Consider the following 17,639-nt stretch of genomic DNA (forward strand, 5'->3'; position numbering starts at 1 on the left):
AGCAATTTCAAAGAAAGTACATCAAAATATAGTTTTATCTCAATGTATTGTAAACCTGTAATTAATGCATTGCACTTTTCAATTGACATTTTAGTTCAGTCACCTCATTCTGAATTGACAACCTACTTTGTCTATAGACATCAGGCTACGAGTTTGTATATTCTTGAAAATTATGTTTGAAAGATAATCATTGTCTGAAAATGCAACCAAGCCACAACTAGATTTTTTATACATTACCTCCTCAAATAAGGCTTTATATTGAATTTTTTTGCCATCTCCAAGCTGGATTGTTGCAGCGCTAATCAGCTCTTGGATGTCATTTTCAATCTTATTATGGAGGGCAGTCTTCAAAGTGTGACTATAAGAAACAAGTTTGAGTTATTTCAAAGCTACATACACCAAGATATAAAGATACCGTAGAAATAGATATACTGTCTATTTGGCTCTGTTGGTAGCTTCTTGTCTGGGTTCTAGCTTCATTCCAGGACTTCAGTATCATATCTAGGCTGATACTTCAGTGCAGTAATGAGGGAGTATTGCATTTGTCAGAGGTGCTGTCTTTTGGATGAGATGTTAAGTGAAGGCACAGTGCTTGGTCAGGTGGATGTAAAAGATTCCAATACATTATTTAAAGAAGAGTAGCGAATTCTTCTGGTGCCCTGACCAACATTCCTCTCAACTGACAGAACCAAAACAGATTAACTGGTCCTTATCTAATTTGTTATTTGTCTACACAGCAAAAGTAATTAATTGGTTATGAAGCTGTTTAGGATACCCAGAAGCATGAAAGATGCTATATAAATGTAAGTTATTTCTTTATAACTACATGGGATTACATTTGTATTTCCAAATGTGTTAAATGAAATGTAAACTCAAACTTTGTGTTGGAAGCTGCAGTCAGAACAGACTACAAAGTGTTGCATTCAGTCATGCCAACGTGCCAAGCTTGAAAAATGTTGAGATATGATGTAAGGTCACAGATTTATTAGCAATGAAGTACTAAACAAACTTAATTTGAAATTCAATTCTCCAGGTTAGAACAGAATTAATTTGAATAAACATTAATGGCTCTCTGCAATTTCCACACTGATGAATTTCAAGCACGAATAATTGGACTCCAAATTACCTGCTAGAAAATGTACATGTGAATGCAAGGTGAGGATATGACCAGGACCAGGAGTAATGACCTCCAAAGTCAAATAGACTGTCAACACTCACTTTAGAAACTCGCACAAGAACAATGATCACTTTGATGAGCTACTCAAGAATAGCCACTGTTGTCCACTGAACTACATACCAGCATGCCGGGGATTGGCCAGGGGTGGGATGAGGAGTGGGAAATAGAAAAAAAAACACAATTTGTAATGGTTAAGTAGCAGGTGATAAAATTGTAATCTCTAATATTAATAATGCATATTGCAAGTGCCGAGTACACAGTGCGTGATGCAGAAGTGAAATTTTGCTTTGAAGATTGAAGGCAGCTAAATGTATTTTTCCCCAAATGTCCAAGTTCTCCATGTTTGCATTTATTACAATAATTAAGTGCAGGCTTTAGAAGGAACTGTACAAAGGCAAGCAGATTTGCATTCAGGGCTGACTGTGATCTCCCACCTCTGTCTGCTGAGATTATATTCTCTGCTCAACTTCCTCTATTCCACTAACTGACTTCGACAGGCTCAATTTCTGCTCCTTTGCTGGAACTTTACAGTATAGCTTGGATGGTTCGTGCTGATTCTCATCCTATTCAAGTAGCTGTTTTCAAGCTGCTATGATCTCTGCTTTGCTGCTGTCCGCTTGCTTTCTCTGCTCTACTCCACTTGTCCCATTATCTTTTGGGTTGGATCAGCTCCTCCTGAACCTTATGTGTTCCTCGCCATCCTAGAGGTGTTCCTCTGACTAGTTCCCTCATCCTGCCGATTTGCCCTTCAATCTCCCATGGCTCCCTACTCTTAATCCTTGGGTTTCATTCCCAATGATCCTAGCTCCTTTACTGGTCCACTGAATCTGTTTGTGTAAACTGTAACACTTGAGGCCACTGCACACCTCTGCCTAAGCCTCATGCTCTTGAATTCCTTCCCTAAACCCCTCTACTCCATCTTCATCTCCTCCTTTAAGACCCTCTTTTACATCCACCTCTTTGACCGCTATTTGGTCATTGCTTCTAATCTCTCCTCCTTTGGCTCTGTCCAATTTTTTTGATTATGCCTTTATGAAGTGCTCTTCTACATTAAAGGTTTCTATATAAATGTAAGTTGTTGTAGTTGTCTTGTCTCAAATAATGGGCAAGCCAGTTCAAAGCCATTACTCCATTGTTTTGTTTATAGTCCTTTACTTTCTTTGCCAGCAGAAAAATAGACACGAGAGTCCAGTAAGAAGTAGAATCTTAGATCCTGATGGTCTAGTGGGACTTGCATCAAATACTGACAGAGATCTTGGAAATATGTTGAAGGACATCAGTTTAGTTTACTATGTCAGTAGAAAGCAAATTCATTAATGGCAGCATTTTGACCATGTTTAAAGTAGAGACTCAATATGTCCTACAAAAAACAAACTATGTTCAAATAGTGTAGATGCTCAGAGGGTTTAAACTTTTTTCTTGTTTTCTTATATTGATGAGTCAGTGTTTTCTTATTTAGGTTTCTCTGCACTGCAAAGTTATATAGCACTTAAAATCAGTAATATACATCTTGTATATTTTGCTAACTTTTTAATGAATAGCACTGTTTACTTGTTAAATTAATTCCCTCTTGTGTGCTTATTGTTACAGCACAGCTGAAACTGCAGGAATCAACTTTATTGGAATTCTACCATATATTACAGCTCAACTAAAACCTCATTCAAATGCCCAGTCTTCATGCGTCAATTGGGACAGAGAGTGCCAGCAAGCTATTTGAGCTTGGACGGCATCACGGCCAAGACTGACCCTGTCCTCACAATAACAACTTACATTTACTTTTAGTCATCTGTCACCCACATATGTGCCCTGTTCAGCAGGAGTCATTAGATAGCAATCAGCATCAGGCCAATGTTCTTCCTAACCCAAGGACACTGAGGAAAATTGTAGCACCATTATTGCCATCCTACCTCAGATCACTCACAAACAAAAAGCAGGAATTGAATCGGAGACCTGTAGGTTTATATGGCTGAATACCATATCTTACGGTGCATTTACCCACAGAGTCATCAGGAATACCTTCAAAAGATCTTTGTTAACTTTATGTTTATTGATCTATTTGAATACGTTTTCGTCTTTAAACTTTAGTTTTTTTTTATTCCCCCTATTTTTCTTTGCCTGGGCTAACACCTGCAGCTGAAAGGGCAGCGTATGGCCACCCTGGCTGTCATCAATGTCCCTTGTAGCTGACTGCAAAGAGGAGCAAGAGATTTCCAGTTATGACTCTTTCCCCCTGCCCCCACACCCCCTCCCAGTTTACAGCTACTGTTGGTAGTGGAGATTGTAGAGTTCCCTCCTCCTGAAAGGAAGTATTCTGCTTTAGCTCTCTACTCCATTGGACTAAACCCATCAACAGGCAGATTTATGTGACCATAACCCTTGAGGCTCAGACTCATGGCTCCTAGTTAGAGGAGTAGATGTTCTTTTGTTCTTCCTATTGTGCTACTCATTTGAAAGCCACTTGATTTCCCCTGGTAATCCAAGTATAAGTTTGAACAACTCCAACCTGAATTCTTGTTTGGAAAGAAAACCTTTTCCGGAGTTGTCACGACTTGTCAGTGCTTTCAGCAGGTGTGAAATAAGTTGAATCTGCCCATGGTATACACTTTCATCAACCTAAGAAAAACATTTTTTAGAACACGAGCATGGTTAGACAGCTATGCTAGAATATCTTAGCTATGTATAATTTTTTCCAATTTATGTCTCAAACCTTGGCCAGTTGTTCACAGCGACTTATTCTCTTATATTTACTCCCATTAGGTAAATATCCAATTTCTACAATGTTCCTTCCTCAAATGACACAGTCACAATGAGGAACTTTTTGGATAGGGCATCACTAAAGAAAACCCAAGTCTGTCCCCTTACAGTGGAGAGCAGTGAAGCACTAACCTGCTGCTTTGCTGTACCATTATTCTTGTGAATATATTGGGCCAAGTTTTGCTGAAAAAAATAACTGCGTGTGAATGACGCACATGTTTATTAATGTGCAAATCAGCCACCAACTTGTGGTGAGGAAGAGATACCCTGTGAATTGGGAATCACCACAGGTTGCTGACCGATTTGCGCCGTTGTGCTGTTAGCGCTGCGAAAATGGCATCTCATCCTTAAGCTCCCTGTGATTTTCATTAAGTGTTGCGTTTACACATTAATTGTCACTAAATTCACCCCAAAAAATTTAGTCCAGTAATTTAATAGCATAAGTACCCTTTTAACGACGTGATATTTGTTAATGACTACCAATCAACCTCTTTGCTCCAGAAAGTGAACAATTATAAATGTGGAGTGTCTTTTGGAGTTCTGAATTGTTGGAAATTTTAAAAATGTAATATAAAAAAAAAAATTACTTTACCTTTTTGTCTATCTCTCTTAATCTAATCTTTCTTTCCTTCTCTTTTTTTTCTCTTTCTGTAACTGATTTATCATTGAATTCATCCACTCTAATTCACCATCCTTCTCAGTGCTTCTGTTTATATTTCAATCCTTAAATCTCATTTGTTAAGGGGATACACTGATTGTCCCATCATTCACCAAGGTCTCAGATGCCCTGTTCCCCTGGTATAGCTCACTCTTCCAGCAACTTTGTGAACAAAAAGTTTAAAAACCTAAATGTGCATGAATAAGTCTCATTAACAGGGCCCTGCGCCAGCAAAATCTGGGCCGTTGTTTTTTGTGGATGTTATCCTTTATATTTTCTTTCTTTTTTCCCTTGTACTTATTACAAATCCAAGATCTGCCTTAGATATTCTCTTGGGTTCAGCAGCACTGGATACACCCATAAATGGACCCCACACCCACACGGTCAGGAGTTTACTATCACTACCCAATTATCTAGGTATACCATAGTGTAATCTCAGGGCTGTAGCAACAGGGCCACCTTGTTATATAAACTGGATATTGTGATCCTCACACGTGCCCTCACATGTACTTCTCCAATCTTCTGAAAGGCAGACTGATTAACACGCTAGTGAGATGAGGCCAGATATTAATTATTAAGCTGCGTTATTTTACAGTCAGTAAGTGAATGAACAGAGTAACCACTTGTATAGCATCTCACTTACTTCAATTTAACCTTAATTTCTCCTCATAGATAAGAAAAAATAAACCATGCTATTCTGATAGTGCGTTAAATATATTTGCTTTTGGTCAATCTTAGCATTGAATCAGACCAAGACTCGCGCTCAGCCAGGACAACTCTAATCTTAAGATAGATTGCCTAGACATTACTTGCCTTCCTCAGCAGATCTCACCAACTAACCTCCAATATATGGGCCTTTGTTCTTTCCCCCTCCCCATGTCCTCAGGAAGTATGACCTCCAACTCTTTCCTTATCAAGGAGTTGGTCAGTAGGGCTGCCAATTAACCTGGTTACCACTCTCCCAAGAGTGGATTCTTACCAGACAGCCTATTCTATGTACATAAGAATAGTACCATCTCTTGTTAATAGCCTGGAAGACTGAAATGAGATAACAAATAAACTTTTGTCCCAGGTCATTATGGATCACATACCAATCTCCCATCGGCCTTAGCATTTCTTTCTATTAACAATAGCCAGGGAGAGACTATATCTAAAATTCCAATCCTGAGTACATAATCAGAAATATGTTGTAGATTAAAATAAGTCAGCCTAACATCGGTAGTGGGGAAGTTATTGGAAACCATTATCAGGAACAAAATAAACTTTCATTTGGAAAGGCATGGGTTAATCAAGAAGAGCCAACATGGATTTTCTGAAGGCAAATCGTGTCTGACTAACTTGACTGAATTATTTGATGAGGTAACAGAGAAGGTTGATCAAGGTAGTGGAGTAGATGTATATATGGACTTTCAGAAGATATTTGACAAAGGGTCACTCATGGGGCTTGTTTAGAAGATGGAAGCCCATGGAATTAAGGGAAAAGTGGTGGTATGGATATGGAATTAATTCAGTGACAAGAAGCAAAGGGTGGTAGTGGATGGATGTGTTTTTCAGACTGGGAAGTGATTTGCAGTGGTGATCCCCAAGGGTCAGTTTTGGGTCCATTACTCATTTCAATTTTTATATTAACAACCTAGACTCGGGTGCAGGGAGCAGTATTATAAAGTTTGCAGATGATTAATTGAAGTAGCAAAGTAATAAATAATGATGAGGATAGTTGCAGATTTCAGGATGATATAGACAGGATGGTGAAATGGGCAGAAGCATGGCAGTTAGAATTCAATGCGGAGAAGTGTAAAGTGGTGCACTTTGGAAAGACTAATATGGAAAGATAGTATACTATAAAAGGTACGATTCTGAAAAGTGTAGATGAGCAGAGAGACCTTGCTGTCCATATACACAAATCCTTGAAGGTGGCAGGGCTAGTTCATAAGATGGTTAAAAAAGCATATGGGTTACTTGGGTTTATAAATAGAGGCATAGAATATAAATGAAGAGGGATCATGCTAGAACTTTATAAATCATTGGTTAGGCCTCAGCTGGAGTAGTGTGGACAATTCTGGGCATCACACTTCAGGAAAGATGTAAAGGCCTTGAAAGGTAAAGAGAAAGATTACCAGAGATGAGGGACTTTAGTTATAAGGAGAGGTTAGAAAAGTTAGGGCTGATTTCCTTGGAACAGAGAAGGTTAAGAGGTTTTCAAGATGGAGAGGTTTTGATAAAGTGGAGAAAAACTATTCCCTCTGGCAAATGGGTCAATAACCAAAGGTCATAGATTAAAATCATTGGCAACAGATCTAGAGTAGAGGAGGAGAAATAATTTCAGTCAGAGAGTTGTCGGGATCTGGAACACTCCACCTGAAAAGATGGAGGCTGATTCCATAAATAATTTTAAAGAGAGTTGAACAGGTACTAGAGGATGAGGAACTTACAGGGTTATGGACAAAAAGCGGGGTATGGGACTAAGCACGACTACTCTTTCAAAGATTCAGCACAGGCACGACGGGCCGAATGGCCTCCTTCTGTGCTGTGTTTATATGATTCTATGAAAAATCCCTCCTTGCTCAATTAGCCAATAATCCTTATACGCAAGTGTTTTTTTGTGTTATTAACGCTAACATTGCTGTCCTCCTCTCATGCTAACACCAATGACATGTTTAGTTGGTTGAAAGAAAGTGGATAGTGCCAACCTTCCTCACAATTTTCCCTCTGGCTGCAAGGAAGCTCCTGGCCTTTGCTCAGCACCTCCAGAGCAGCACAGCTGATATTGGGAATGCAGTGGAGTACAGGAAATCAAACCTACATCTCACCACTGCTGTGGCACAACATACCTAGACCATAATGCAGCCACCAACATACAGCGAAGCGGAAGGTATCCTGTTAATAATGTAGGACTAACAAAAATTCATTTAAGTTTTATATGATTACTATTTGAAATTCTGCTAACTTTGCTGAATAAGGGAATGCAGAAACTCACAATTCCATTGATAATACTGAAAAACAGACCGATGAACTCATCTGTCTGATTGTTCCTGCAGCCATAGTAAAGGTTGTAGGCCCAAAGCAGGGCGGTGTCTCCATATTTCGTCTGGAGGAATTTATGGAAAAACTCAGGAAGGTTGGACCTTGTCCCACTCTATATTTTGGAAGAAAAATACTTAGAATTTTTAAAAAAATGTACAATTATCTTCATTGAAACATCATTTCATACACATAATTATATTATCAGTATCAATGGATGGAAAATAAATTGTGTTCTCTTGTTTCATAAAAGTCTTTTCCATTACACAGCTATTATATGTCTATAGAAAATCAATGAAGATGTTATCTAAGCACAAAATAATCCATAACTTTTTTTAAAAATTCAGCTCGAATTTTCTCATGCTGGGTGCAGGTCCAGGATGCCACGATTCTCTAGTATCTCACTCAGGTGTAAGTCTAGACATTGACTGTTGGCAGTGGGGTATATCACAAATACCTTCAGCCCTGTATTCACTCATCTTCCACTAATGTATACTGCCACTGAATAGAAATCATGAATGTGATCTTTGGCTATATGTTTTTTTCCCTAGCCCGGAAACAATGAGGCCAGTCCCAGTTGCAGCATTTCCACTGCCGTGCTCTCAATGATGGGTTGGGGCAAGACATCACAGCTGAGTCCAGTTGTGTCCACTTCCAGCAATGGTCACTGGAAAACAAACAGAATTTGGAACTCTGGCAAATTTTCCCCTCTTTAACTGAAGGGTGCTGACGGCACCTGTAGTACCACTATCACCATTTTAGCTGAGATCAGCTAATTCAGTACAAACAGCGATTGAGTCTGGACTCCTGTGTGTACATTCAGATAGTCATTAAAACTTGCTGAACTATTGAAAGATATTAAAACGTAAGTTTTTAAGTGAAATAGGTATGCAATCCTTGAGGCTCCAGTATAAATTATGTTCAGAGAGGAGAGGAAGTTCATGACAAAGGGTTATCTAGATTAGTGCTAGTAGAAAAATTGAAGATAGATATAAATTTATGGCACAGAGGAGACTACTTTGTGACACACTGTTTGGAGCTTATACTGGCAGTATACCCGAGCATACTGCAAAACTCCGGCCAGTCTTGTCCATGTATATGACATATAACACAAAACATGCATGCCACATATACATAGTGCCTCCGAAAACAGAGCACCCAGTGTGTGTAGTGACGAGAAGCTGTCCAGCTCAATTGATGTGTTGTTAATACATACTTATATACTGCATTGTTGAAATATCTCCAAATAACACAGAATTATCCCAAGTGTAACTGACTTGCTATCCTTCCAAACAGAACAGTTCACTCTTTTGTGAGATTCTGTATCAATTCCATGAACGTTACTGCTTTGGTACTATTTATTTGTCGCTGGCAAGGCTGGCATTTATTGCCCATCCCTATTTGCTCTTGAGTGGTGAGCCACCTTCTTGAACCGCTGCAGTCCTTGTGGTGAAGGTACTCCCACAGTGCTGACTTTGCCATAACAGTTTTGTATAACTGAGTGGCTTGCTAGGCTATTTCAGAGGGCAGTTAAGAGTTAACCACATTACTGTGGGTCTGGAGTCACATATTGTCCAGACCAGGTAAGGACGGCAGATTTCCATCCCTAAAGGATATTCGTGAACCGAGTTGGGTTTTTCTGACAATCCTGTATTCTCATGGTCACCATTCCTACAAATCCCCTGGGAGGACAGATGCACCAACATTAGTGTCCTCGATCAGGCCAACATCCCGAGCATCAAAGCACTGACCACACTCGACCAGCTCTGATGGGCGCATGCCCGACACACGACTCCCAAAGCAAGCGCTCTACTCGGAACTCCTAGACGGCAAACAAGCCCCAGGTGGGTAGAGGAAACATTTCAAGGACACCCTCAAAGCCTCCTTGATAAAATGCAACATTCCCACTGACACCTGGGAGTCCCTGGCCAAAGACTGCCCTAAGTGGAGGAAGAGCATCGGGGAAGATGCTGAGCACCTCGAGTCTCGTTGCCGAGAGCATGCAGAAGGAGCATGCAACAAACCAGATTCCCCAACCACCCTTTACTTCAACGACTGTCTGTCCCACCTGTGACAGAGACTAATTCCTGTATTGGATTGTTCAGTCACCTAAGAACTCACTTTTAGAGTGGAAGCAAGTCTTCCTCGATTTCGAGGGAATGCCTAGGATGATGATTACTACTAGCCTTTACAAGATTTTATTTAATTAACTGAATTTAAATTCCCTCAGCTGCTGTGATGGGATTTGACCGTACGTCTCTGGATTATTAGTCCAGGCCTCTGGAGTACTAGCCCTGTAACATAACCACTATGCTACCACTATGCCGAGGACCAAATTCACATACTTGGAGATCTGCTGCAATCTTTTCCTTCCAGATCTCCTTCAGCACAGTGGTTATGTTCTCCTTGCCCAAATTCACATTCTTGATTAGACCATCATGACGAAGATATACAATAACATCTTCTCCAGTACCCTACACAAAAAGGCAACCTTGCTTGTAATCCATGCTTTATATTCAGATGAGACATTTAACCAAGGGCGATTGCCCCGTTCAGCTGCACATAAAAGATCTCATGGCACTATTCAAAGAATAGAGCAGTTCTCCTGGTGTCCTGGCCCATATTCATCCATCATCCAACATTACTCAAAAAAAAATTGTTTCTCATTGCTGTTTGTGGGACTTTGCTGTATGTAAATTGGCTGCCCTGTTCGCTACATTACAATGTTCAACACTTCAAAAGCACTCAATTGGCTGTAAAGCACTTTAGGGCATGCTGAGGTCATGAAAGGCACTATACAAATGCAAGTCCTTTCCTGTAATCCATGTTTTATCATGTTTATGTTCTCGCCAACATTTTAGGTCCTTGTGCACCAATGTTCAATTGAGAGGGCAGCTAGGGACCCTGTTTGCTGCCTCGGCCAGTGCTGCGCTCTAGCCATATCCTTGAGCAGGTAGTAACCTGTGGTCTTTCTCCGCAAATGGAACATCTTACACCGTAGTTGAGAACCAATAGCACCTCTTGAACAGCCGTTAAAGCAAGACCATAAATATTTATCCGAGTAGACCATTCATAGTTGTTTTTTAAACTTCTGTTAAGATTATGTATAAAAGCAGAGAAGTCCTGCTACAACTGTACAGGGTATTGATGAGACTACACCTAGAGTACTGCGTAGTTTTGGTCTTTGTATTTAAGGAGGAATATACTTGCATTGGAGGCTGTTCAGAGAAGGTTCACTAGGTTGATTCCGGAGATGAGGAGGTTGACTTATGAAGATAGGTTGAGTAGGTTTGGCCTATACTCATTGGAGTTCAGAAGAATGAGAGGTGATCTTATCAAAACATATAAGATAATGACTAGGTGGATGCAGAGAGGATATTTCCACTCATAGGATAACTAAAACTAGGGGTCATAAGGGGCCGCCCATTTAAAACTGAGATGAGGAAGAATTTCTTCACTGAGGGTTGTAAATCTGTGGAATTCTCTGCCCCAGAGAGCTGTGGAGGCTGGGTCATTGGATATATTTAAGACGGAGACAGACAGATTTTTGAATGAGAAGGGAATAAAGGGTTATGGGGAGCGGGCAGGGAAGTGAAGCTGAATCCATGATCAGATCAGTCATGGTCTTATTAAATGGTGGAGCAGGCTCGAGGGGCCAAATGGCCTACTCCTGCTCCTATTTCTTATGTTCTTATCAGTAACAAATTGGTTAATGTTTTCTGCTGTTGTAACAAAGGCCTAAATGCAGACAAAATTTTCACACAGACATTTATCAAAGAATATTTAGATCCAAATGTTAGCAATTTTAATTCTGAACTGTGCTTAAGAAATCTATATGGAAGCTCTTAACACATTACTATTTCTATCTTATTTGCTGAGGTATGAAAGATTTTTATTGTTAGCTCAACCTAACATCAGTAATTAATACATTTGGACACCGGTCCTAAAACCACTGTTTGCCATCAGAATGCTGATAAGTTGTTTTTCCAGTTAACTTAAAATCCAATAAATTAATTGCAGGAAATTTTAACCCCCAATAGCAGGTGGGTTTGGGTCGGGTGGGAAGTAAAAAATGTAAAAAATCTCAAACCTGAACCCAACCCAACCCACCTTCAACCCACCCACTTCCATTTAACAGAGGCAAGTTGGGGGTGGGCAACCAATCTGCTCCCAAGAGGCAGGTCACTCATTTAAATATTTTAATGACGCTGTGTCCCTCAGATTTTTTTCTCTGTTCCAGCTTTAATGCTGGTCAGGCGGCTGGGTTTCCCAGGCCTTAGGAAGAGCTAAGTGCTTTTCCACCACTGCTTTTGGGCCAGGAGGAGCTGGAATGCGTTCCATGCAAACCTGTTAACCGCCCCAGCATTTGCAGCCCACACCCCTGTGGTCCGATGCCCTCCTGATGTCCTCCATGGCTCACAATCTCCTTCCACGCCCCCCTCCCTCCCCCATGTCCTCCACAGGTCCCCTGCTATCTTCTCCACGTCCCCCAATCTCTCCCGCCCCTTCCAAGATCTCTCTCCTAGCCTCCCCATCAATGATCTCCCCATTGACATGACTGCCCTAATCCCAATCTCTCCGCCACCGCTCTGCCCCCTTGCATCGATGGTGCTTCAACCTCGGATCTCTCCCGCTCTCCTCTCTACTCACCCAGCTGCAGCCTGGTGGTGAAGGCCTACCTGCCTGCAACTAGCTAGACTCTCAATCTGGCTGGCTGCAGCCAGGAAATGAGTCCAAAAATCATAATCCGGTCCTGCCATTAAATTAGGCAGGACCTAACCACCACAAAACTGCCTGCTTCCCCCCGCCACCCCCATCTCCCCATTAATATAGGGGCCATTGTTATCATAGAATGATACAGCACAGGAGGCCATTTGGCCCATCATGCTTGTGCCAGTTCTTTGAAAGAGCTATCCAATTAGTCCCACTTGCATGCTCTTTCCCCATAGCCCAGCTAATTTTTCCTCTTCAAATTTATCCAATTCCCCTGTGAACGTTATTATTGAATCTGCTTCTACCACCCTTTCAGGCAGTGTATTCCAGAAAACCTTTGATGATTAAAACAAATCATCTTTTAAATGGTAAATGATTAAGCTGAAAGCTGAAGGTCTTTAAACAAGTGTATTGTGGGTATTCTGATTTTATTTATAGCCCAATAATAGTAAATAAATTATCAATAAGCTCATACCAGTCCCTCAAAGTAGTCCTCATCCGTTTCAATTGGAATATCTGATATCTGGTTTAAAGACAGATCACCTGTTTAAAGCAAAAACAAACCATCAGTTATGATTCAATAACTTTTTTTTTAATCCTTTTGGGGAAAACATACTGTGACAAAATGAAGAATCTTTGTCTAAGATTTAGCTTGCTATTGGCTTCTTTAATTCTGCCATTGTATATAAGGGGTTGAAAACCAGCTTTAGACAGAGAAATCATATCCCAGTTAAATTTGATATATTGTTTCAATAATTAGTCAATATATCTGAAAACAAGTGTCTAGGGAGGAGTCAAGCCATTCAATTCAAATCAAAATTCTGTGATTTATTCAAATATTCAAGTGTTTAACAGACTGTTATTAAATTCCTGCGGGATACTAGCCTCGGCATCACTTTGAAGGTTATTATCAGCCCGATCTCCAAAGACAGTTAAATAAGTCAGATGACTTCTGTAGTTGCTGAGAAAAGGATTAAAAAAAACTACCAAATAAAAAAAATAATTATTACAGCATGGTTTTGCATAGAATTTGCAAACTACTCTGTTTATAATGAGTTAGCTAAGTTCAACAACTACAATAAAACATCTATGTCGTGTTACTGATATCACATGTTCAATTACTGTTTAATTATTTTGTTTGGCAGATAACATGAGATCTTTTGTAATATGTTATTCTGCCACCTTCTGAAGGTAAAGAGAAGGCATGGGATAGAACCAATAGCCAAGATAATAGGAATAAAAATCTGCATTTCTGTTCATGGTACGTTACAGGGTATGTAAAAACTCTCCCTAGGAAGTCCAGGCTCGCCCACAAGAGCAGTCTGAAACACAGGAACAAAAATATCTCGAGTCAAAAGGGTAAAAGAAATCTAATGGCATAGTACAGATTCGATAGAGCACCAGAATCCTGACACAAGGACCAAGTTTCAAAGAGGTTTATCATTAGTTCTCCCTCACATTCTGTTATTCCCTCCTTTATTTTAGTTTCCATTGCACTACATACTGTTCCCTAGTTGAGAGGGTATGCATGCAATAATTCCCAGCCCTTTGCCAATGTCACTCTGTGATGTCAATAGAAGAAGTGATGGGGGGCTCACACACTCTGCCTGCCTGTGGGGACGTGTCAGTCATTGCTTTCACAACACACTTGCAGCAACTGAAAATTCATTGTGCCAGCCTCTGTCAGATTATCTGGCTGAAAATACTGGCTTTAGCCAGAATTTAAGAGTAAGGACTTCGACTGGAAACCTAACTGATGAGTACTTTCACAATGTGAGAATTCAATTTAAAATAACTTACTTTGGAAGTCACAAGATCCTTGGTTTAATGTCTCATCAGTAGCTCCAACAATACTGTAATCCCTCAGCACTACACTAAAATATCAGCCTAGATTATGGCCCAGATTCTGCTGGATCGGGCCATCTTGTGGCATGCCCTATTAGTTAGACTTGTTTGTTCATTTTTAGTTTTTAACACATTCTGCCCACAAAACTGCTGGAAGTGCAAGCTAATACGTGCAACGAAAGCAACAGGATATCTGGGATCTTGGTGAACAAGCCAAACAGTGCTTCTGTGTAACCAATGAGATTAAAGGATTGAGAAATATAAAGAGGAAGGACTGAGAAGGCGGGTGAAATAGGGTGCGTGAATTCAATGTCAAATCAGGTAGAAAAAGAAATAGAGAGAAAAGAGTCAGAAAAGGAAGAATTTTAAAAAAATTGACGTTTTTAAAATCTCCAACAATTCACAACCTGAAGGAATGATACTCCATACTTAAACTTGTTCACCTTCTGGGCAAGAGCTTGATTGGTAGTCATTAACAATTATCATGTTGTTAAAAGGATAGGTGTGCTGTTAATTACTAGACATAACTTTCTATGGTGAGTTTAATGGGCAAATAATGTGTAAATGCAACAGCTTCATGAAACTCACAGGGAGGTTCAGTGTGACATGCTGTTTTCGTGCAATTAACGGCGGAGCGGCAGAAATCGGCCAACATCTTATGGTGATTCGCAATTCATGGGCTATCTCTTCCTTGCCACAGGTTGCTGGCCGATTTTTACATTAATAACGGCATGCATTATTGAGATGCCATTATTTTTTCAGCAAAATCTGGGCCAATATGCTCCCAGCTTGAATACACAACCATCTGACTCAGAGACAAGAGTGATATAACTGAGCCAAGTTGATACTGTATAACTGTAACAGATCCCATCCAAGTGGCATAATGTATTTCTATACAACACACTATTCCATGGTAAGGTTATAAAGAGAGGACAGACAGAATTTTTTGACAGGTTTTCTGACTTGGCTACAGGTCTATGGGCTAGATTTTACACTTTTGTGCAGATCACCCCAAAATGGGCGGTATTTCTGGCGTGGGCAGTAAAAATGGGATTTCAGATTGCCAGCTTGTCGCCCATTCTCAAAGCCCTTAGTCTCCATTTTTGAAACTGGGCGTTACCGCACGCAATATGAAATGGGCTGTAGCGCTAAATCTCTCTGACCTGCCGTAAAGTGTCGCCGTCCTTAGCAACGGCATGGCAATGCTCGATTCCCGCGATTTAGGAGGTCAGGGTCATCATGACATGCGCAGAAGAGGAGACAGAGAGAGAGGGATCTGAGAAGGACTGAAGGTGGGTGTGGTGTGGCTGCTTTGGGAGGAAGGAGGGAGAGTTTAGAGCTTTAGAGCAAATAGGAAACAAAAATTCACTGTTACCAGCCAGATATTTGCCCGAATTTGGCCTATAATGGAGGGAGAGAAGGAGACATCACAGTACACTGTGGAGGCGGACTCTGGCGAGAGCAGTGAGCTGGGAGAGGAGCACATTGAAGGGCGCAAAAGAGTGAGGAGGTTCTCGGACAAGGCAAATGCCTCCCTCCTGCAGGAGGTCGAGTCACGCAGGTGTGATTTGACCCAGGGAGGGCGTGGAAAGCCCTACCAGAAGATATGGGCCAAGATAGCAGAGGTGGTCTTGTCAGCGACCAACGAGGTGCGTGAGGGCAACCAATGCCGCAAACAATGGAACGACATTGTGGGATCCGCAAGCGTAAGCATTAAATTTATTTACATGTACTTATGCATTTATATAATTTGACTTGTGTTGTAGGTATTAGGCACCCTAGGGCAACGGCACCTGTAGGATAAGGTTAGAATTAAATATGTAACTTGTACCATAAAATGGCTACCAGTGAAGCCTCAAGGGATTTATGTTAGCTGAAATAGACCGCATTCCTGGAGACTGATACTTGTTGTTTTCCACACACAGGACCAGCAAGCAAGCTCTGCAGGTGTCTCTAATCAGCTAGGCCTCAGGACCAAATGTTCTAGTAACAATACGGCTCTGTAGCAGGATGGAGATAAGGAGGCTACCCAATGCCAGCATCCAAGGACAGTAAGATAAGAGAGGCCCAGGCTATGTTACAAGACACATGAGTCATCCCTAGCAACACACCCCTTAGCAACACATCTCTTGGCAACACATGAGCCACTTTACGTTTAGAGACTAACGCTATTGGTCTAATGTAACTGTAGTAAACTGTTGTATGTAACTGTAGTAAACTGTTGTAAAACATATAAAGATCCATGAAACCCTTTGTTCAGCGGAGAGAAGCCTGGACTCAGTCTTGTGATTTCCTCCCCGCTGGCGTAAATAAAGGCCGCACTGGCGTAGGAATGAACTCTGAGTGATTCTTCTGACAAACACTAACACTAACAACTTGTAACAGTCATGAGTGACTATCAGCAGATGTGAGGTCTTTCACCTTTACCGGGGATGTTGCAATCAAAGCCTGCAGGCACGGTGTATGTCTTTAGGTAAAGAATGATAATTATCATTACCGACAAATGTAATCATGATTATTATGTGTTGTATCAGTCTCTGTGACAGCACCCACCAATGATATCACGCAATTATCTCATACCATGTCATCCTGTCACCTTTTCAGAATTGCGTGATGTAAAGTCAATCGATGCTATACCACTCATATCTGAACAATCATATATGATAGATGATTTATAAAAATTGTCTCATAAATAATGTTGGCCTAATGAAAGTCATTGCAATGCAGAATGTGTTGATGGTCATGAAATGTTATGTCTGTGATGATTTTGATAGTGGTGGTGCTTTTGTCGATTATATGCTGTGTGTAGCGCTGGAATCACCTTGTGACCCTAGCACCCCCTTCTACTCTAATAATCTCATTTGTGTTTTGCAGCTCAGCCAGCAACGTGGTCCCAGGCAAGACCACAGAGGCCAGAAGGTGGGAGGGCGGGGCCGGACTCGCCGGACGATCTTACATCTGATGCTGAGGAGGTCCGATTCTCACTCGTCAATCTGCTGGGTCTGTTCTCTACGGATGAGAGCGCGGACTTCGAGGAACCTGCATTGCCACGCTCCAGAAGCCATTCCACCCCAAGGTCATCCAGTGTTCCTCTGGTCATTCCCGCCTCCACTTTGGAGGTACCGGCCCCAAGCCCTTCGCCACAGGGCACCCTATTTGTTCCCAGGATGGCGCCGACCCCGCGGATGCCTCGTGGACGCGGCAGGTCTGGTCCACGAGCACCACATGAGAGCGGAGCGATGGTACAGTTGAACAGGAGGACTGTAGACATTGGTAACCAGATCCTCGAAGCATTGGGGGGCATATCCTGACAGTTGGCCACAATGACTGATTACGTTCCGTGGATAGCGGAGGCCCTGAATGCGATAGCCAGGAACACTGCTGACACAGGCCTCCCAGTGGTCCCAGAGCGCAGCACTCCATCCCTAGGTTCCGCACCACCACTGCGAATGACAGATGAGAGGCAGAACC

General features: G+C 41.4%; 2 protein-coding genes across 6 annotated transcripts in view; one reads left to right on the forward strand and one right to left on the reverse strand.

The window, feature by feature from the left end:
- Positions 1-17,639, forward strand: part of cenpt (centromere protein T) — a 114,470-nt gene that overhangs the window by 84,599 nt on the left and 12,232 nt on the right. The gene's annotated exons all lie outside the window — the stretch shown is intronic.
- tsnaxip1 (translin-associated factor X interacting protein 1) overlaps positions 1-17,639 on the reverse strand; it is a 137,666-nt gene that overhangs the window by 11,208 nt on the left and 108,819 nt on the right. For 4 of the 5 annotated variants that reach the window (XM_070897952.1, XM_070897950.1, XM_070897953.1 and 1 more), the window contains exons 10-14: positions 12,799-12,866; positions 9,956-10,084; positions 7,567-7,725; positions 3,681-3,790; positions 238-358 (exon numbers count right to left, since the gene is read on the reverse strand). In XM_070897952.1, the coding sequence (XP_070754053.1) occupies positions 238-358; positions 3,681-3,790; positions 7,567-7,725; positions 9,956-10,084; positions 12,799-12,866 (587 nt within the window). The remainder of the gene's footprint in view (positions 1-237; positions 359-3,680; positions 3,791-7,566; positions 7,726-9,955; positions 10,085-12,798; positions 12,867-17,639) is intronic. The other variant, XM_070897951.1, reaches the window with a different exon arrangement.

This window comes from Pristiophorus japonicus, chromosome 13, assembly GCF_044704955.1.
Source record: "Pristiophorus japonicus isolate sPriJap1 chromosome 13, sPriJap1.hap1, whole genome shotgun sequence".
Taxonomy (NCBI): Eukaryota; Metazoa; Chordata; class Chondrichthyes; family Pristiophoridae; genus Pristiophorus; species Pristiophorus japonicus.